Genomic DNA, 22858 nt, shown 5'->3' on the forward strand with positions numbered 1-22858 from the left:
CTGAGAACCGCCAGCAGGATGCAGAGCAGACCCCTTCTGCCGCCCTCCCCACCCACGGTGTTGTCAGCACAGCAGCTTCATGAATCACTCTTGGTTACCAACTTATTACCCAGTGCACAGCCCTGCTCCCAGCCCTCTGAAGGGTCTGTGCTCAGACAAAGACAGGAGCAGAAAGAGTTGAGGGAATCCCAGATGGGACAACACAGAAGCCCAGCTCTCCCTGGCTGCAAATGGAAAAGGATTCTGTGGCCTACAGCACTGGCCCCTGAGGGGATTTGTGGAGCATGGGGTGTGGGGCAGCAGTAACAACGAGGGAGGGGACATGCCCATATCGTCAATGTGTCACATCCCTGTCCTGCTGCTTCACAGACCCTGGAGCTGGGCTGCCCGTGATTTATCTAACAACTGACATTGGCAGGAGCCACCTGAGGTCCTCAAGGTCACAGAAGATCCGCTAATGGACGGCCACTGTGCTCTAGACTCTAGACAGTGATGCTGCGATGGAGCTCAGGGTCTGCAGGGGACACACAGGCAGCACCCACATTAGCATGGCGAGGGCTGATCCCTGCCCTCCTCCAGCCTGTTCTGGAGATGGAACCATCACCAGTTGAGTCCTGGTGGGAGGGAGGCACTTTATAACATTTGTGGAATTAAAGAATTAGTAAAGTCAGTCACAGAAAGTGCAGGATTAGATACTTGATCAAGGTGTGGAAATGGCACATCTCAGGAGCATCCTGGTGGAGAGGGAGAGCATTTCCTAATGAAGGACCAACAGGGGGCTGCAAGGCCGTTCTTACACTGCAGACTCTCAGCTCTGCATCCTCCTGGCAACAGCTGAGAGTCCTACAGAGGGAGAGAGTGCGTGCTCCAGGCACATCTATGAATTAGTGAATCAGAGGAAGTGTGTCCCTTTCAGGTCAGTCTGGGCTCATCTGGAAGAAGAACTGGCCAGCTGCTGGCCTCTTGGTCAGGGGACAGCAAGAAACCAGAGTCCCTCTGCTCCATGGGAGGTGTGACCCTGTGACCCTGCTCCCCCTGTCTCCGGCCCCCTCTCTGCCCTGTGTCATCTGGCTCAGGATGCCACCCCACAGAGATGGAAACGTCTCAGTGGTGCCTTTGCAGGAGTTTGTGCTGGAGGGGTTTGAGGGTGGCCTGGAGACCCAGGCCCTGCTCTTTGCTGTGTTCCTGGCCCTGTACCTGGGGACCGTCCTGGGGAACCTCACCATGGTCGTGGTCATCACCCTGGATGCGCGTCTGCACTCCCCAATGTACTTCTTCCTCAAGAACCTCTCCTTCCTGGACCTGTGCTACTCATCGGTCATCGCCCCCAGTGCCCTGGCCAACTTCTTCTCCTCGTCCAAGGTCATCAACTTTGAGGGCTGTGCCACCCAGTTCTTCTTCTTCTCCCTGCTGGTCACCACCGAGGCTTTCCTCCTGGCCGTGATGGCCTATGACCGCTTCATGGCCATCTGCAGCCCCCTGCGCTACCCCATCACCATGTGCCCCTCGGCTTGCTTCCGCCTGGTGCTGGGCACGTACTGTGCAGGCTGCCTCAACTCCATCGTGCAGACCGGCTTCACCTTCAGCCTCCCGTTCTGCAGCTCCAAACACATCGACCACTTCTTCTGTGACGTGCCCCCCCTACTCCGGCTGGCCTGCACCAACACAGCCCTCAACAAGCTGGTCATGTTTGGCATCTGTGGGCTCATCATTGTGGGTACCACACTAGTGGTCCTTGTCTCCTACAGCTACATCACAGTGACCATCATGAGGATGCAATCAGGAGCTGGGAGACACAAGGTCTTCTCCACCTGTGGCTCCCACATGATGGCCGTGTCCCTCTTCTATGGGACTGTCTTTGTCATGTATGCCCAGCCAGGAGCTGTCGAGTCCATGAAACAGGGCAAAGTGGTCTCTGTCTTCTACACCCTGGTCATCCCGATGCTCAACCCCCTCATCTACAGTCTGAGAAACAAGGATGTGAAGGAGGCCCTGGGGAGGCTGAGGCCGAAACACACAGCCACGTGAAGAAGGATGGTCAGAGAGACACAGGGTCCTGGGGGGCAGGACAAGAGGGTTCAGAGGAAGGAACTGGGTGGGGATTGAGGAAATCATATCTCACTCTTCCATTCACTCTTTCATCCATCCTTTCATTCAACCCTTTTTGGAAGCATATCAGGGACTCAGCATTGCAAGTGTGAGATGCAAAGATGAATAAGGCATGTTCTTTGCCACCCGACACCTAATGGTCCAGATGGAGCAAGACCCTAATCTTGAAGTTTGGGTAATCCACAGCGTTGCTGTTCCTCCTCCTCTTCCTCCATTCACTGATGCTCACCACCTCTGCATGCAGCACAGGGCACCTGCTCTCCTGCTTCCGATGCTCCTGTCCCAGGGTTCTCCCCTTAGCCACCAGCTGGGAGCCCCAGATAAAACAACAAGAATGCCTGATATCCAAAGTTCATCTGACCCTTTACCACTCAGTCTGTCCAGTGACAACGTCCTGACTCCTTGTGACCAGAGCAAATGGTGCCTTGTCGGCACAGACATCTCTGAATAACGATGAAGTTTCTGGTGGCTACAGCAGACAGCAGGGGGATGGGAAGACGTGTAGTCTCCTGGGGGAGAGCACAGCTCCCAGGCCCTCTGTCCCACACTCCCTGAGAGCCCGGACCCTCAGGCTTGAGTTGCCCACTCACAGCTCCATCCTCATGCTCAGTGGACCCAACCCACAGCCTGGACTCAGAGCTTGTTTGCCTCCTTAATATGTCTCCCTTTACTAGTCTTCCACTCCCTTGGGCAGTACAAGGAAGTGGTCCTCTGGACATGGGGTGGTCCGCCCTCTCTGTAGGGGGCAGTAGGGACACACCCTGCCTCTCTGATCAGAGCTCTCCATCTCCCTGCTATTCCTGCTCAGGAGAACTGCAGGGAGGGGCTAAGGGCTAAGCCGTCTGAATGCTGCTCACAATTATTCCATTCAAAAAATACTCCATGGTCTCTGTCATAGATTTCTGTATTCCTCTGATAGAAACACCTGTTTTCTTTGAAGAGTTCCCCCAATTTTTGCTCCATTAACATCATGCCCTCTTACCTTCTCATGCTATCATATTGCTCCACCTCCCACCTGCCCTCTCACCTTCTTCTTCTCCTCCTCCTCTTCTTCCTCCTTCTCTCTCTCTCTAGCATTTTTTTTCTGTCATTCCATGGGTTTTCAGAAACATATTCATGGGTGTCTACCACGTTGATCCAAATTTGGAAAGGAAAAAAATCGTAATGTTTTTGTTCCTACACAAGTGTAGATCTACCATCATTATGTACAATTTAATGGTATAAATAGTAAGGAGTCGGTTAGTAGTTCTTAGCAGAAGAGCATTAACTCTGACTTTAGAAAAAATCAGGAAAGCTGGTCTGACGTTAGATACAACAGAATAGTCTGGAGGAAAAAGATTGTTAAAACCCTACAGATTATTTTTACATCTACGTTACCTACATTTCAGACTGTGGTCAATGTCACTGTACAATGTCAGAAGTAGATTATTCTGCTTATTCATCCTGCGCGATGCTTTGCGTGCTGCTGCCACCTAGTAAGTACACAGCACATATCCACTGGCTGGTTATTATTCGAGTTTAGTGTTAACTAGTTACAGAACTCTGAAACATGCCTGGCAGAGCTCTAGTTAGGTTGTACGGTTAAGTGCATAATAAACGCTTTAAAATCTAAGACCCTCTTGTACAATAGTCCCCCTTTATCTGTAGTTTCACTTTCAAAGGTTTCAGTTGCCGGTGGTCAACCATGGCCTGAAAATATTAAATGGAAAATACAAGAAATAAACAATTCACAAATTTTAAATTGTGTGCTGTTTGAGTCGTGCGATGAGCTCTCTCGTGGTCCTGCTCTGTGCCCCTCCCCTGGGATGTGCCTCCTCGTCTTGTCCAGCGGATCCACGCTGCATACACCACCCGCCTGTCAGTCACTTAGTAGTGGTCTCCGTATCAGATCGACTGTCACGGTATCGCAGTGCTTGTGTTCAAGTCACCCTTATTTTACTTAGCAGTGGCCCCAAAGCACAAGATTAGCCATGCTGGCAATTCGCATGCACCAAAGAGAAGCTGGAAAGTGCTTCCCTTAAGTGAGAAGGTGAAAGTTCTCAGCTTAATAAGGAAAGAAAAGAAATCCTATACTGACGTTGCTAAGATCTATGGTAACTTTTACTACAGTATATTGTTATAATTGTTTTATTGTTAGTTACAGTTGTTCATATCTTACTGTGCCTAATTTATAAGTTAAATTTTATCTCATATATGTATGTATATGCAAAAAACATGGCATATATAGGGTTCCGTACTATCCGCGATTTCAGACATCCACTGGGGGTCTCGGAACATATCTCCTGCAGATAAGGGGGGACTCCTCTACTTTCGATTCTGATTCTCTATTATCTTTTTAAGAACTTTAAAAAATTTTCAATGTAGTAAAACAAATAGCATTTTCCGTTGTAACTAATTTTAAGTGTACAGTTCAGGAATGCTTAGTATCTTCACGTTGCTGTGTAACAGATCTTACAACTTTTCCGTCTTGCAAAACTGGAGCTCCCTGCTCCTCAAACCACAGCTCTGTTTTCCCCTGCCCTCCAGCCACTGGCGACCACCATTCTACTTTCTGTCTCTATGCGTTTGATGACTTTAGACACCTCAGAGAAGTAAAATCAGACACTATTTGTCTTTTGTGGCTGGCTTCTTTTACTTAGCACGCTGTTCTCAAATATATCCATGTTGGAGTATGTGACAAGATTTCCATCTTTTTAAGGCTGAATAATATCCCATCATATGTATATAACATGTTTTCTTTATTCACTCATCCATCGATGAACACTTGGGTTGCTTCCATCTTTTGCTCCCGCAAAGAATGCTGCTATGAACATGGGTGAGCGAACATCTCTCTGAGACCATGCTTTCAATATTTTTGGATATCTAGTGGAGTTACTGGATCATATGGTAATCACCTCTCAATTTTGAAAGGAACTTCCATAGTATTTTCCATAATGGCCTACCATTTACATTCCCACCAACAGTGCAAAGTGTTCCGATTTCCCCACGTTAGTTAATATTTGCTATTTATTCATTTCTTTTGCATGAGCAATTCTGGTGGTTGTAGGGTATTATCTCATTGTGGTTTTGATTGGCATTTCCCCAATGATTAGCGATGTTGAGCATCTTCTCCTTTGTTTGTAGATCATCTTTAGAGAAATATCTATTCAAGCAGTATGCCTATTTTTTCATTGGGTTATTGGTTTTTTAATTGTAGGAATTCTTTACAAATTCTGGATGGTACTCTCTTATCAGACAGAAAATTGGCAATCATTTTCTCCCATCTCATAGGTCGCTTTTCCACCCTGCTGATTAAGACCTTTAATGTACAGATTCTTTATTTCAACATAGCCCCATTTGTCCATTTTTACTTTGTTTCCTGTGCTTTTGGTGTCATAGCCAACGAATCATTGCCAAATCCAACGTCATGAAGCTTTTCTCCTATGTTTTCTTCTAAGAGTTTAAAAGATTAAGGCCTTGCATTGAGGTTTGTAATCTATTTTGAGTTAATTTTTGTACATGATGCAAGATAAGGGTCCAACTTCATTCTTTTGCACGTGAACAGCCAGGTTTCCCAGTACCATTTGTTAAAGGGCCTGTCTCTCCTCCAGTGAGTCGTCTTGGAACATTTGTCAAAGATCATTTCACCATATCCATAAGGCTTCATTTCTGGCCTCTCAATTGTATTCCATGGGTCTATTAGTCTGTTTTTATGCCATTACCATACTGTTTTGATTACTGTAGCTTTGCAATATGTTTTGAAATCAGAAATGTGAGACCTCCCAATTTGTTCTTCTTTCTCAAGGTTGTTTTTGCTGTTTGGGGACCTGTAGATTCCATGTGAATTTTAGGATGCACGCTTCTATTTCTGCAAATAATAACATTGGGATTTTGATACGGATTGCATTCAGTCTTACATCACTTTGGGTAGTATTGACATCTTCCAGCCTGTGAACATGGGATGTCTTTCCCTTTATATAGATTATCTTTAACAATATTCAGCAATGTTTTGTAATTTTCAGTGTACAAGTCTTTCATCTCATTGGTTAATTTAGGTCCTAAATATTTTCTACTTTTTGATTCTATTGTAAAAGGAATAACTTTCTTAATTTCCTTTTGTGTTGCTCATTGTTAGTTTTCAGAAGTGCAACCACTTTGAATGTGTTTATTTTGTATTCTGACATTTTGATAAATTTGTTAGTTCTACCAAGTTTTTCATGGAATCTGTAGAGTTCTCTCGATGTAAAATCATGTCATCTGCAAACAGAAATAATTGTACTTCTTCTTTTCCAATTTGGATGCCTTTTGTTTCTTTTTCTTGCCTGATTGCTCTGGCTAGGACTTCCAGCACTACGTTGAATAGAGGTGATGAGAGCGAGCATTCTTGTCTGTTCCTGATCCTAGAGGAAAAGCTGTCAGTGTTTATCCATTGAACATGATGGTGGCTGTGGGCTGTTCATATATGGCCTTTATTATGTTGAAGTAGTTTCTTTCTATTCCTGCTTTTGAGAATTGTTTTTTTTGTAAGATTTTCTAATTTTTCCTTCTTCTCCCCAATTGCCCCCAATACACAGTTGTATATTTTAGTTGTGGGTCCTTCTAGTTGTGGCATGTGGGACGCAACCTCAGCATGGCATAATGAGTGGTGCTAAGTCCACACCCACGATCCAATCTGGCAAAACCCTGTGCTGCCAAAGCAGAGCACATGAACCTAACCACTTGGCCACTGGGCCATTCCAGAGAATTTTTATATGAAAAGGTATTGAGTTTTTCCAATGTTTTTTTGCATTCATTGAGAAGATCATGGGTTTTTTTCCCATATCGTCTTAATGTAATGTATTATATTGATTAATTTTCAGAAACAATACAATCTTTTAACAGTATTTATTTACATACTATCAGTAATACTCTCATCTCTCTCTCTCACATATATACAAATTTTGTAAATATAAAACATTTCTTGTCATTTAAAGAGTTTCTCTGTAGGAAAGAAGATAATTGGCTTGATGTAACAACTTGACCCAAATTTCACACAATAAAAAATTCCTGTTAACTTTCAGATACAATTTACCTCCACCCCTCCTGGCCTACCAGAAGCAGGGCCTTGCCATCTCCTGTTGGCCACTCATGAACATTGACTGACTGGCCTCCCTGCCTCCACTTTGCCTCTTTCCAGCCCATCTTCAACACCATCATCAAAGAGATCTGTTTAAAATAATAATTTAAGTACATGGCCAGGGCGTTGCCTGTAGTGAGATGGTGTCAGCAGGAATAGGTTTGCCCTGAGCGGCTCAGATCTGACAAACAATGTGTCTCTCGTGGAGGAGGGGGTCAGTGGTCTGGAGCAAATGCAGTGGTTCCATTCAGGGGTAAAACTTCCCTTGGGCTCCTGCTCCATCCCACCAAGGGCATGGATGACCCAGAGCTCCAGTCAAAGTGTCCACCTTATAGTCACAGGACGGAAGACATGAAGTATTTATATTTATATTAATATTATATTTTTATGTATCTAGAGAAAAAATACTCAAATCATATTCCCTCCTGGAATTCACCATCACTTGGATCAAGAGAAAGAAATTTACTCAAATCTTGCCATCTCCTTGTGCCCCTTCCATTCCTCACCCTCTAAAGTTAACCATTGTCCTAACTCTAAAAATTCAGTGCTGTTCATTCTCGACAGGACTTACATAGAACCGAAGGAAATGATTCTAAAATACGATGCACCAGGTCCAAGAGTATCCAAAGGACTTCCAAAAGAGAAGCAGCAGGAAGAACATATCCTGCAAAAATCTGGACCCTTTTAACACTATGGCAATTGAAACTTACCAAGTATCTAACAGAAAAATAAGAAAGGAAACTCGAGTGGCTTGAAATTAAAAAGTTACTGGAACCCATTAGCAGCTGGAAAATGCAAATTAAGATAAATGGCACAGATGTAACACATCCATCAAAACGAGGAAGGTTGGGGAAAACAGCGACTCCTACGCCACTGGCTGTATTTCATTGGTACAACGACATTGAGAGAAAATTGGCCCAAAAAGTGCATAAAGAAGGAAGCTTTGAATATGATGCAGATGTTCTCCAAGAAGAGTCAAAAGCCAGAATGATATATAGTAAGAGCAATTCACCTCCTGTTCTCATGGAACTTACAAATGTGACAGCCCAGACCCACGGAGACTTAGTGAAGAAACTGGAACAGCATAGACGATGGTCAGCACATCAGTCAGTACCGTGGTCACTGGGGCAGCTTGTCGACGGCCTCTGTGCCATGTAATCAGGACATGCTAACAGGGAGGGCTTTAGCTTAGAGTTGAGTAGTGTAATTGACAAAAAGGAAGAAAGATGCAATAAAAGAACCTCCGTGACTCATAATTAACATGAAAATTAATAAAATTAATTGTAAACATGAGGAAAACTGTGTCTTTCTACTCAGAAATGCATTTCTAGATATACAGTTTAGAGAGAAAAATGTTCACTGCACAGAGTTCATTACTGAAAGAAGAACCTGAACAAGAGAATCAGTCTCTCAAATGACGATTCCACAAGTAAATTGGGGTATATTTGTGCGACGTTTAAAAGAAAGAAAATAAATGAACTAGAATATGCAAGGACTAGGGGCAGGTGATCAAGACCCTCGCAGACTCAGTTTTGACTTAGGGCCGGAGAGCTGACACAGCCCTGAGACAGGACACTGAAGGGGTATTCCTGGCCTTGCCAGCTGAAAGCCAACTGCTTCACCAGCCTCCTGTGTTAGTTACTAGGGCGACCATGACAAATTAACACAGAGTTGGTGACAACAGGAATTTATTCTCTCATGGATCTGGAGGATAGATATCCAAAATCAAGTTGTTGGCAGGGCTTGATCCCTTGAAAGCTCAGGGAAAAATTCTTCCTTACCTCTTCATAACTTCTGGTGGCTCCTGGCATCCTTGGCATTGCTCTCCCTGTAGGTGCCTCACTCCCATCTCTGCCCCAGTGTTTCCATACCCTTCTTCTTGTGTTTCTGTGTCTTTTCCTCTTCTTATAAGGACACTGGTCATTGGATTTAGGGCCCATCTAATCTAGTAGGACCTCACCCTAATGAATTCAATTGGCAAGACCCTATTTCCAAATAAGGTCACATTCTGAGTTTCCAGGTAGACATTTTGAGGGGACACACTAACCACCCTGCTACTGTGAGGTTCCGTGGGCCTCAAGGGAATCTATATTCTGCAGGTGCTGAGTGAACTGTCCTATTTATGCTGAGTAGGTCCATTTGGTTCATGTTTTGAATCAATCATAACTTATGCCTGTGATTCTGTGAATCTGTCTGCTTATTGTCTCAGTTACTGACAGACGTGTGGTAAAATAGCAACCACGATTTTCGTGCATGCATTTCTTTTTAATTCTCCCAGTTTCAGCTTTATATATTTTAATTCCATATGAGATGCATACAAATATAAAATTTTCACATCATCCAGTTCGATCGACATTTTCATTATGAAATTTCCCTTGAGCAATATCCTCTCTCTCCTGAACTCTGTTTTGTCTGATAATTATGGAGCCACACTATCTTTCCGTGTCTTGGAATGTTCATGATACACAATTTCTCCACCACTGTATTTTGTATTTTCAGTATTTTCATATTAAAAATATATCACCTTTATACATTGGATCTGGGTTTATATCCAGGGCGACAATATTTTGACTTAACACTTGTGATCACTCAATCTGCACTGAGTGTAGGGCCACCTTGAAGAGGATCCAAATGGCCAAACTGAGAGGATTTCAGCATGATTTGACTCATAACCGTAATAGATGCTTAGAAAAAGCTCCTCTGCTATGCACGCACTGACTGCCCACCATGTTCCTCTTCCTCTAGCAACAAGCAATGATGGGGCAGGATGGAGCAGGAGGAGGAAGGGGTGTGGGCCAGGAGGTTACAGCTGCTGCCCTGGGGACACCGTTAGAGGAGGGCCACTGGGTCCCTCTAGTTGTCTGCGCTTCTCTCCTGCGGTCTCCCCCGCTGCTCCCCGAGGGACTTCCGGTTTCCTGCCTGCCCTGTCTTGGGGTGGAGGATCAAAGGAAGATTGGCCACAGGACTGCAGCTTCCTGGGACCCAGGGAGATGGGAGTCCCAGAGCACTGCAGAAGCCCAGGTCTCACCTAATTGGCCATTTGAGGCCTCCAGTCCCAGCTGTGCCAGGTGGAGAGGTCGTCCCCAGCAGAGAGACCCCATGGTGCAGGCACCTTGACATGCTGCCTGGCAGACGGGACACGACGTGGTTGGACAGGTAAGTGAGCAGATCACCTTCTCTGCTTCTACCAAGACCCAGGAGCTTCCAGAAGCCAGGATCTGGAGCGCCCACCAAGCCTCTCATTGGGAAACTGGGTTCCCTCCTCTGTCCCCTCCCTACTCTCACTTCACTCCACAGGAAGACAGAGCTGAATGGAAAGTGGCTGGGGGTCCTTGGTGACCCCTCATTACCATCAGCACAGACTTGGGTCAGGAGCTGGGGGGACCCTCGAAAAGAAGGTCCTGGCTCTGTGGCCTCCAGAGAGCCACAATCCTCACCTGGAAAAGGTAAGTTCAAGGCAGCCAGGGGTCAGGGGCTGCCAGGATTTGAAGGAGACCATGTGCGTAATGGAGGCAGCAGGCTTGTTGTATAGAGTAAGCACTCAGACCTTGCTCTCAGCAGCTGAAGTGATGTCCACTCTCCTACCTGGCCATCCCAAGCCTCAGTTTCAAGGTCTTTGAACTTATCTTGTAAACTGCTCCTCTGAGCATCTGGTTTACAATCGGGTTCTGATTGAGCATGCGGGTGGGGTTGGAGACTGTGATTTCTAACCAGCTCCAGATGATGGTGATGGTCGTGGTCCCTGGACCACATTTTCTATACAGAGGATTAGGACTGAATGTCAGGACAGGTGTGTTTCCATTTCAAGGGGCACAGAGTCACCCAGCTCCCCTCATCACCTTGAGCACATTCCTGAGGCTCAGATTAAAGGCTGGTTCATTTCACTGATGCCCATGGACAGCCCTGGCTCATCTCAGCAAGCTGGAGATCCCTGCTTCTTCGTTGTTGAGAAATCAAAGAACTTGTCATTGGGGTGGAAATTCCAATTTATTGTGAGCCTCCCACAAGGACAACCTATGTAGTCACTCTGTTATCATGCTCAGGGTTTGTCAAGAGAAATTGTCCAGAAAAATTGAGCACAAAACCCTTAAACTTACAACCTTTGAGTTCACAGTAGGAAAATCTGCTACTCAAGTGTATGGTGGTGGACAGGGGGGCCACTCTAGCCACCAGAGACCCCACTGTGTGTGAGTCAGCCCTGGGGAGGAATACAGGGGGTCCCCTGAGCACTGCCAGTAGGATGCAGAGCAGACCCCTTCTGCCGCGCCCCCACCCACGGTGTTGTCAGCACAGCAGCTTCATGAATCACTCTTGGTTACCAACTTATTACCCAGTGCACAGCCCTGCTCCCAGCCCTCTGAAGGGCCTGTGCTCAGACAAAGACAGGGAGCAGAAAGAGTTGAGGGAATCCCAGATGGGACAACACAGAAGGCCAGATCTCTCTGGCTGCAAATGGAAAAGGACTCTGCTGCCTAAAGCACCCACCCCTCAGGGGATCAGTGGGGCACGGGATGTGGGCCGGCAGTGACAACGAGGGATAGGACAGTCCATCTTCTGAACATGTCACAGCCCCTGTCCTGCTACTTCTTAGACGGTGGAGCTGGGCTGTCCCCTCCCATGATTTATCCAACATCTGAACATTGGAAGAGAACCCCTGGAGGTCCTCAAGGTGGCAGGGAGCTCTGCTAATGGACTGCCACTGTGTTCTGGACTCTAGACAGTGATGCTGACATGGGGCTCAGGGTCTGCAGAGGAGACATACAGACAGCACCCACATTAGCATGGTGAGGACTAGTCCCTGCTGTCCACCAACCAGGCCTGGAGATGGAAACACCACCCAGCTCAAGTTCTAGTGGATAGGAGGTGCTCAGTAAACATTTTTGAAATGAAAGAACTGGTAAAATAAGGCACAGAAAGTGCAGGATTAGATACTTGATCAAGTTCTGGAAATGGCACATCTCAGGAGCATCCTGGTGGGGAGGGAGAGCATTTCCTAATGAAGGACAGACAGGGGGCTGCAAGGCCGTTCTTACACTGCAGACTCTCAGCTCTGCATCCTCCTGGCAACAGCTGAGAGTCCTACAGAGGGAGAGAGTGCGTGCTCCAGGCACATCTATGAATTAGTGAATCAGAGGAAGTGTTGCCCTTTCAGGTCAGTCTGGGCTCATCTGGAAGAAGAACTGGACAGCTTGTGGCCTCTTGGTCAGGGGGCAGCCAGGAACTAGAGTCCCTGTGCTCCACGGGAGGTGTGACCTTGTGACCTTGACCTGCTCCCCCTTGCTATTTCTGGCCTCCTTTCTGCCCTGTGTAATCCAGCTCAGGGCCATGCCGCCCCGCAGAAATGGAAGCCTCTCGGTAGCGTCTTTGCAGGAGTTTGTGCTGGAGGGGTTTGAGGGTGGCCTGGAGACCCAGGCCCTACTCTTTGCTGTGTTCCTGGCCCTGTACCTGGGGACCGTCCTGGGGAACCTCACCATGATCGTGGTCATCACCCAGGATGCGCGTCTGCACTCCCCAATGTACTTCTTCCTCAAGAACCTCTCCTTCCTGGACCTGTGCTACTCATCGGTCATCGCCCCCAACGCCCTGGCCAACTTCTTCTCCTCGTCCAAGGTCATCACCTTTCAGGGCTGTGCCACCCAGCTCTTCTTCTTCTCCCTGCTGGGCACCACTGAGGCTTTCCTCCTGACTGTGATGGCCTATGACCGCTTCATGGCCATCTGCAGCCCCCTGCGCTACCCCATCACCATGTGCCCCTCAGCTTGCACCCGCCTGGTGCTGGGCACCTTCTGTGCAGGCTGCCTCAACTCCATTGTGCAGACTGCCTCCACATTCAGCCTCCCGTTCTGCAGCTCCAACCACATTGACCACTTCTTCTGCGATGTGCCCCCCCTGCTCCGGCTTGCCTGCGCCAGCACAGCCATCAACGAACTTCTCTTGTTTGGCCTTTGTGGGCTCATCGTCGTGGGGACCACACTCTTGGTCCTTGTCTCCTATGGCTATATCACAGTGACCATCCTGAGGATGCAATCAGGAGCTGGGAGACACAAGGTCTTCTCCACCTGTGGCTCCCACATGATGGCCGTGTCCCTCTTTTATGGGACTGGCTTTGTCATGTACGCCCAGCCGGGAGCTGTCGAGTCCATGGAACAGGGCAAGGTGGTCTCTGTCTTCTACACCCTGGTCATCCCGATGCTCAACCCCCTCATCTACAGTCTGCGGAACAAGGACGTGAAGGAGGCCCTGTGGAAGCTGAGCCAGAAACACACAGCCTTATGAAGGAAGGCGGCCAGAGAGGCAGAGGCTCCTGCAGGTGGGACAAAATTGCTCAGAGGGAAATACTGGGCGTGGATTGAGGAATTCATTTGTCATTCATCCATTCAAGCTGAGCCAGAAATACACAGCCCTGTGAAAGATGTGGCTGGAGGAAGACAAAGTGTCCTGAGGGCTGGATGGAGGACTCAGGGAGAGACACTGGACAATGAGGAACCCTCAAATCTCTTCTACTCCCAGATGGAATTGGATGTGTTGAGGAACTTATTCACTTATTGAGTCAACGTTGCTTGAAATCTTTTTATGGACCAGACATTTACTAAGTGTGAGATACACAGATGAATAAGGCATGTTCTGCACCCAGAACCTTAAATGTTCAAAGAAGGAACAATGACTCAAATCACATGAAGACTGATTGAGCAGAGCAATCAACTGGGCATCGACGCAGGGGTGGTCTTCTGCCTCTTACTTATCATGGTTCTCTGAGTCATTCCACGGGTTTTAGTAGGAGAGAAGTCAGATATTTGTGCAACTTTATCAAACTTCAAAGAAAAAATGTTTACATGCAATTTACCTCCACCCCTCCTGGTGTATCCAGATGCAGGGCTTTGTTATCCTCTGTTATCACACATGAACATTGACTGGCAGGGTTCCCTACCTCTACTTTGCCTCTTTCCAACCCATCTTCAACACCATCACCAAAGAGATCTGTTTAAAATAATAAATTAAATACACAGTCAAAGCATTCCCCATAATGAGTTTGATGTCAGTAGGAATAGTTTTGGCTGAAGTGGTCCAGATACAGCGCCTCTCTCATGGTCTGGGATGAATGCGTTGGTCCAGGGGCAGCACCTCCTTTGGGCTCCTGTTCATCACACCAAAGGCATGGATGACATTGCATGAGAAAGGATGGCCCAGAGCTCCAGCCATGGCATCCACCTTCCTAGTTACAGGATGGAAGACGTAGTATAAACATATAGATATAATTTTTATGTTTCCACAGAAAAAATAATCAAATAATATCCTTTCAGGGAGTTCACTGCCACCCAGGTCAAGAAAGAGAAATTTAACCATTTCCCACAATATCCTCTTGCCTCCTTCTGGCCTTTGCCCTCCAAGGTTAACCCCTATCCTACCTCTGACACACAGATTAATTTTTCCCACTGTGAATTTCCTATGAATGGAAACATACAGTTTGTCTTTTTTTGTGACTGACTTTCTTTGCTAACATTATCTTTGTGAGATTAATCCATGTGATTGTGTATAAGTAGTTTTCAAAATTTTCATTACTATTTAAGATTCTATTGTATGAAGATACCATAATTTATTCATCCTACTATTGATGGACATTTGGGTTGTTTCCACTTATTGGCTTTTAAAATAATCCTGCTATGAAATTTTTTACATGTCTTTTGCCATGAATCAATTTCTGTGGGGCATTCTTGGAAGTTGAATTGTTCATCTTTTTGGTTAATTCCAAACAGTTCTACAAAAATGTTATAAAAATTTTTGTCCCCACAAACAGTGCATGAGAGTTCCTGTTGCTGCGCATCATCATGAACAAGCCATATTGTCTGTTTTATAACTTTTAGCCATTCTGGTGAGTATGCAGACATAATCATTGTGGCTTTCCTTTTTCATTTCTCTACTGGCTAATGAGCTCGACCATTTTTTCATATATTTAGCAGCAATTTGGATGTCCTTTTTGGGGAAGTATATATATTTTGTCCATTTTTTTCTACTGTGTTGTTTTTCTTTTTCATATTGATCGTAGAAATTCTTAATATATTCTGGATATGAGCCCCTTGTTGGTTATATGATTTGCACATATATTCTCCCACTCTGTGACTTCCATATTTACACTTGTATTGATTTTTTTTTGAAATTTTTCAATTAACAGAAGTTCTTAAACTTATTCAATAAGATTAGTTTATCAGTCATTTCCTCCATGGTTACTTCATTCTGTGGCTTAAAGAACCACTGTCTATGTTAGATCCGAAAAGATATTCTTCTATGTTATCTTATAGAAATTTCTTTGCTTCATCTTTTATATTAGTATCTCTAATTCACATGGAATTAATTTTTTGTGGTTTTTGTTATATAGGAATTATTTCATTTTTCATGGTTATCCATATTTCATTTTCATGGTTATCCTACTGACCATTTTTTTAAATGTCTTCTTCCCCAATCTGCTATGTAGGGTCACCTTTGTCATAAACCAAGTGTCCTTGTATTTATGGGTCTGTTTCTAGAGTCTTATTCTGTCCCATTGGGCTGTTTGTCTATTCTTGTGTTATTTTTTAATGTATTCTTGAATGTTTAAAAGTAAAATATCATAACAAAAACTCTTCAGTATATATGAACAAATACAAAAAATAATGTACTATATCTTTAGAAATAAAATTTTATTTTATTTTATTTTTATTTAATTGCAGTAACATTGGATAGAAATAAAATTTTAAATGTTATTGAAAGACATAAAAAAAGAACTTAATAGTGGAGAGATATACCACGTTCATGGATGGGAAGCTTTAACATTATCAATATCCTTATTATGTAACATAGCCAATACACTCCATGCTATCTTGCTCCTAAGATGAATTTTTATAGTACTGGAAAAATGATTCTAAGATTTGTATGTAGAAACCAAAGAATAAGAATACACAAAGCAATGTGAAAAATTAGAGCAAAGAGAAGGAATGTACCCTTATGGTGAGGCTTATGAGACGAAACCAGAAGAAGTCTGGCCATGCTGGCACTCTCTCTGGGAAACCCCTCCCTTGTCCCATAAAGCCAGTGTTCCACGTATAAAAAGTCTACAATTGTGCCCAGAGTGAACCTCCTTCCTAGCTTTCTGGCCACACCTCTATCACGTCCCCCTCTGCCCTCCTCCAGCACAGTCCCAGTGTCAACTCCAGGACAGACCTATGTACTCTTTTTGAATGCCTTTCCTCCACTGTAGATACTTCTACCAATGCGTTTCCCATGCTATAATGATGGCAACTCTGTGTATGTGTCTGTGTGCCTCAAGGACAGAGATCACACTTCAGTTGTCTCTCTAGCCCCAGCTCACAGCACCTAGTGGCTGCTGAATATATGTTGAACTGAACTGAGTCACCCAAAGTGCCTCACCATCAGCAGACTAGCTCATCATGAGCTTCACTAAGGGGCCGTCAGGCAGGAACATTTTCACCTGCTGTCTCCACGGCACTCCCATCTTTACCTACTTCCTCCTAGCTTCACAAGATGAATTGTCTCCATCCTGCTCAGGGCTGAACACTACACCGGGTTTGGAATTCTACCATATCCATTCCTCCAGGCTCCTCCAGGACCCTCTGCCATCAAGCATCCTCAGTCTCATTTAATTTTGACTTTTCTCTTTCCTGATTCATTCTCTTTAGCCTTCAAACATATTCCAATATCTCTCATCCTTTCCTTTAGTTCAGACATCTCTGTAGCCTGCTTACATCTCTCTCTCGTTCCTCGTGAAAGTTCGTTAGAATCATTCTATACACTCACTGTCTCTACTTGAGCTATACTTCATCCCTTTGCAATCAGGTGTCTGCACCCATCACTGCAGCTAACTCCGCACACTAGTGACACCAAGTCTAATGGACACATTCCACTCTATCAGTGATGACCTCTGAGTGGGTTTGGATACTGTTAGCCTTTCTTCTTTGACAGTTCCTCCTCCTTTAACGTCTGGGACATTTGGCAATGCCTGTTCTTTCCAATCCTTCCTGCGCAGACACTCCTGTTGGGCCCTCTCTTTCATGCTATTTAAATGCTGGTGCCCCTAGGAGGCTGTCCCTGTCCCTCACCTCACCACAGTCTATTTGCTCCCCTCAGTGACTTCCAAGGTCACTCTCACCATGAGATCCTCCAATACCATCCATAATGCACAAATGCTAAGTGTGCAGCACACTGATTGTCACATATAAAAATCTGTATGAACTTACCACCCATCTCAAGACTGAAAACATTTTCAGAATCAAAGAAGGCCCACTTGTGCCCCTTTCCCAATTAATACTCTGCTCTTAGGGTGACAACTATTCTGATTTCTAATAACATAAATTAGTTTTGTCTGCTTTTGAACATCATAAAAATGGAGTTATATAATGTGTACTTTTACTTCTGGCTTATTTAGCTCAACATAGTGCCTATGAAAGTCATCCATGCTGTTGTATGCAGCAGCGGTCCATTCTTTCCCACTGCTGCCTCACATTCTATTACATAAATACACCACAACTTATTTATTCTCTCTGCTATTGACGGTCACTGAGTTGTTGCACTTTGGGGGCTATCATAACTCAAACTGCTAGAGAAATATTTTGCATTTCTTTTGATCCTCATAAGCATTGATTTACACTGCAGACATGCCCAGTAAATTAAAATTGCTGGGTCACTGGGGTATATGTTTACCTTTAGATAGATAATGCCAGTTAAGAAGACTTCATGATTATTTATACAGAAAAATTTCAAAGAATCTACAAAATATCTCTAAGAACAATAAATAAATTTAGCTAAGTCTCAGGATACAAAGTCAGCATACAAAATCAATAATATTTCTATATACGAGCAATAAACAATTAGAATTTGAAATTTTCAAAGTACCAAATAGCACCAAAGAAATGAAATACTTCATTTTAAATCTAACAAATTAAGTACAAGATATATTTGTGTAAAATTATAAACACTGATTTGAAAAGCTAAAGAAAGACTAAATAAATGGAGAGAGAAATTGTGTTCATGAATTGGAATATTCTATACCATTAAGATATCAATTCACCCAAATTTGATCTATAGTTAGTGCAAACCCAGTAAAAATCCTAACAGACTTTTAAAAAATATTCATGAGCTTATACTAAAATTTACATGGAAAAGCAAAGGAACTAGAATAAATCTATTAGTTACCTATTTGCTGATTAATAAATCACCCCAAAGCTTAGAGACTAAAAACATTTTTTCATCTCACAGTGTCTCAAACCTGTCTGGAACATTCACCAAGATAAATCAATTCTGGGCTATAAAACACACTTCAACAAATTTAAAACAATAGAAATCACACAAGTTCTGCCCTCAGCCCACAAAGGAATAAACTAGTAATCAATAACAGAAAGATAGCTGGAAAATTCCAAAGATGTGGATATTAAACCACACACTTCTAAACAACATATGGGTCAAAGAAGAAATCTGGAAAGAAAGTCAAATCTAAAGTAAGCAGGAGGAAAGAAATAATAAAAATTAGAGCTGAAATAAATGAAGTTAAAGATAGAAAAACAACAGAGGAAATCAATGAAATCAAAAGTTGGCACTTTGAAAAGATCAATAAAATTGATAAGCCTCTAGCCAGGCTAAGAAAAACAGAGAGACAAGACAAAAATTACTGATATCAGAAATGAGAAAGGGGACACAACTACAGAGCTCATGGACATGAAATAATAATACAAGAATACTAAAACAACTCTATGCCAAATAATTTGATAACCTAGATGAAACGGACCCACTCCTTGAAAGAGACAGTCTGCCAAAACTCACGCAAGAAGAAACTGACAATCAGGATATGCCTATATCTTTTAAAGAAATTGAAAACAATAATTAATAACCTTCCAGATTGAAAGTACCAACCCAAGATGGGTTCACTGGTGAATTCCACCAAACATTTAAGAAAGAAATTGTACCAATTCACTATAGCTCTTTCAGATGATAGAAGCAAAGAGAATACATCCCAACTCATTCTATGAGGCCAGCATTACCCTAATACCAAAACCAGACGAAGACATTACAAGAAAAGAAAACTACAGACCAATATCTCTCATGAACAAAGATACAAAAATTTTCAACAAAATATTACCAAGTTGAATCCTACAATGTATAAAAAGAATTACACACCTGACCAAGATGGATCTATCCCACGTATTCAAGGCTGGTTAAACATTCTAAAGTCAATTAATATAATCCATCACATCAATAGGCTAAAGAAGAAAAATCATATAATCATATCAATAGATGTAGAAAAAATGTTTGACAAAATCCAATATCCATTCATGATAAAAAGTATCAGCAAACTGGGAATAGAGGGGAACTTCTTCAACTTGATAGAGAATATTAACAAGGAACTTATAGCTAACATCGTAATTAATGATGTGAAACCTGAAGCTTTCCCACTAAGATCAGGAACAAGGCAAGGATGTCCCCTGTCACCACTCCTTTTTAACATCATAACTGGAAGTCCCAGCTACTTCAGTAACACTCAAAAAAAGGAAACAAATGGCATCCTGATTGTGAAGGAAGAAATAAAACTGTCTTTATTCACAGATCACTATGCAGAAAATCCAAAAGAATCGACAAAAAAGACAATTCTTGGAACCAATAAGCAAGGTTGCAGGATATAAGATTAACACACAAAAGAAAACTGCTTTCCTATATATTAGCAATGAACAAGTAGAAATCGAAATTTGAGACATAATACGACTTACACATTTGCACCCCCCCCAAAAACGAAATACTTAGTTACAAAGTAACACAGTATGTACAAGATCTATATGAAAAAAACTACAAAACTCTGATGAAAGAAGTCAAATGAAATAAATGGAGAGACATTCCATGATCACGGGCAGGAAGACTCAATAACGTCAAGATGTCAGTTCTTCCCAATTTCATCTATAGATTCAATGCAACTCCAACCAAAATCATAGCAAGTTATCCTGTGGACATTGACAAACTGATTCTAAAGTTTCTTCATGGCCCTCTTTAAAATAAATTTTATTTTAGAGCAGTTTTTGGTTCATATCAAAACTGAGCAGAAGTGACAGAGGTTTCTCATGTACTCTTGCCCTGACACATGCATAACACATCCCCCACCAGAGTGGTACATTTGTTACCACTGATTAATCAACATGGACACATAATTATCACCCAAAGTCCATAGTTTACATTATGATTCACTCTTGGTTTTGTATATTCTATGGATTTGGACAAATGTATAATGACATCTATCCATCACTACAGTATCACATAGAGTATTTTCACTGCCCTAAAAATCTTCTTTGCTCCACCTTTCATTCCTCCCCACCTCCAGCCCCTGACAACCACTGATCTTTTTACTGTCTCCATAGTTTTCCCTTTTCCAGAACATCATACAGTTGGAATTTTACAGCAGGCAGCGTTTTCAGATTGACTTCTTTCACTTAGTAGTATGCATTTAAGTTTCCTCCACGTTTCTTTACGGCTTGATAGTTCATTTCTTTTTAGTGCTGAATAATATCCCGTTGTCTGGATGTGCCACAGTTTATTTATCCCTTCACCTGCTGAGGGACATCTTGATTGCTTCCAAGTTTGGGAAATTGTGAAAAAAGCTGCTATAAATATCCATGTGCAGGTTTTTGCATGGACACAAACTTTCAACTCCTTTGGGTAAATACCAAGGAGTGCAATTGCTGGGAGTATGTCTAGTTTTGTAAGAAATTACCAAGCTGTTTTCCTAGTGGCTGTACAATTTTCTATTCCCACCAGCAATGAATGAGAGTTCCTGTTGCTCCACATCCTTACCAGCATTTGGTGCTGTCAGTGTTCTAGATTTTGGCCAATCTACTAGGCATGTAACGGTATCTCGTGATTGTTCTAATTTGCATTTCCCGGATAACATGTGATGTGCAACATCTTTTCATATGCTTATCTGCCATCTGTCTGTCTTCTTTGGTGAGGTATCTGTTAAAGTCTTTGGCCCATTTTTAATCAAGTTGTTTTCTTATTATTAAGTTTTAAGGGTTCTTCATATATTTTGGATAACAGTCCTTTTTCAGATGTCTTTTGCAAATATTTTCTCCCAGTCTGTGACTTACATTCTCATTATCTTGACATTGTCTTTCACAGAGCTAAATTTTTAAAAACTTTTACGAAGTCCAGCTCATCAATTCTTTCTTTCATGGCTGGTGCCTTTGGTGTTGTATCTAAAAAGTCATCACCACACACAAGACCATCTAGTCTTCTCCTATGTTATCGTCTAGGAGTTTTATAGTTTTGCATTTTACCTTTAAGTCTATGATTCATTTTTAATTTAATTTCGTGAAGGGTGTAAGGTCTGTGTCTAGATTCACTGTTTTTGCATGTACATGTCCAATTGTTCTAGCATCATTTGCTGAAAAGACTCCCTTTTCTCCATTGTATCACCTTTGCTCCTTTGTTGAGGATCAGTTGCCTATGCTTATGTGGGTCTATTTCTGGGCTATTATGTTCCATTGGTCTATTTGTCTATTCTTTTGTTGGTATCACAGTGTCTTGACCACTGTACCTCTCTCTAGTAAGTCTTAAAGTCAGAATCTTGTAGCTGTCCTCATATAGATTTGGCACATATTTTGTTAGATTTACACCTAAGTACTTCATTTTGGAAGGTGACAATGTAAATGGTATTGTGTTTTTAATCTGAAATTCCACTTGTTCATTGCTAGGATATAGGAAAGCAATTTTCTTTGTATATTAACCTTGTTCCTGCTACTTGCTGTAACTGTTTACTAGTTCTAAGAGGTTTTTTTGTTAATTCTTTTGAGTTTTCCGCAAAGGCAATCTTGTCATCTTTGAAAAAAAAAACAGTTTTATTTCTTCCTTCTCAACCTGTATACCTTTTCTTTTCTTCCGTTCTTTCTTCCTGTTTTTGTTGTTGTTGTTTGTTTGTTTGGTCTTATTGCATTAGCTAGAACTTCCAGTACAATGTTGAAAAGAAGCAGTGAGAGGGGACATCCTTGCCTTGTTCGTGATCTTAGTGGGAAAGCTTCAAGTTTCTCACCATTAAGTATGATGTTAATGGTTAAGTTTTCTGTAGATATTCTCTATAAATTTGAAGAAGTTCCCCTCCACTCCTAATTTACTGCTGATTTTTATCACGACTGAGCGCTAGATTTCTTCACATGCTTTTTCTGCATCTATTAACATGATCATGTGATTTTTCATTTTTAGCTGATTTATGTCATAGATTACATTAATTGATTTTTGAATGTTTAACTAGCCTCGCATACCTGGGATAAATCTCCTTTGGTAGTGGTGTATAATGCTTTTTATACATTGTTAGATTTGATTTGCTAATAGCCAAAACAATTTTGAAAAAAAAATAGAGTTATACTATATCAAGACAATGTAGCATTTGCATAAGAATAAACAGGGGCTGGCCCCGTGGCAGAGTGGTTAAGTTCCCACGCTCCACTTCGGTGGCCCAGGGCTTCACCAGTTCGAATCCTGGGCGCAGACATGGCACCACTCATCAGGCCACACTGAGGCTGCATCCCACATGCCACAACTAGGAGGACCCACAGCTAAAAAAAATACACAACTATATACTGGGGGGTTTTGAGGAGAAAAAGGAAAAGGAAAATCTTTTTTTAAAAAAAG

The 22858-nt window shown here is 42.9% G+C and overlaps 2 protein-coding genes across 2 annotated transcripts; both read left to right on the forward strand.

Annotated features, from left to right (window-relative positions):
• Positions 1–1077: 1077 nt before the first annotated feature.
• LOC103566303 (olfactory receptor 9S13-like) lies at positions 1078–2028 on the forward strand. The gene has a single exon (XM_008542651.2). It carries the CDS (start codon positions 1078–1080, stop codon positions 2026–2028), a length of 951 nt encoding a protein of 316 aa, XP_008540873.2.
• Positions 2029–12529: 10501 nt separating this feature from the next.
• LOC103566297 (olfactory receptor 9S13-like) lies at positions 12530–13480 on the forward strand. The gene has a single exon (XM_008542646.2). The coding sequence runs from the start codon at positions 12530–12532 to the stop codon at positions 13478–13480; it is 951 nt and encodes a 316-aa protein (XP_008540868.2).
• The last annotated feature ends 9378 nt before the right edge of the window (positions 13481–22858 follow it).

The sequence above is a fragment of the Equus przewalskii genome, chromosome 5, assembly GCF_037783145.1.
Source record: "Equus przewalskii isolate Varuska chromosome 5, EquPr2, whole genome shotgun sequence".
NCBI classification, from domain to species: Eukaryota; Metazoa; Chordata; class Mammalia; order Perissodactyla; family Equidae; genus Equus; species Equus przewalskii.

Bases quoted from the DNA above. Each gene is read 5' to 3' on its own strand.
- LOC103566297 (XM_008542646.2), top strand. From the start codon at position 12,530: ATGCCGCCCCGCAGAAATGGAAGCCTCTCGGTAGCGTCTTTGCAGGAG.
- LOC103566303 (XM_008542651.2), top strand. From the start codon at position 1,078: ATGCCACCCCACAGAGATGGAAACGTCTCAGTGGTGCCTTTGCAGGAG.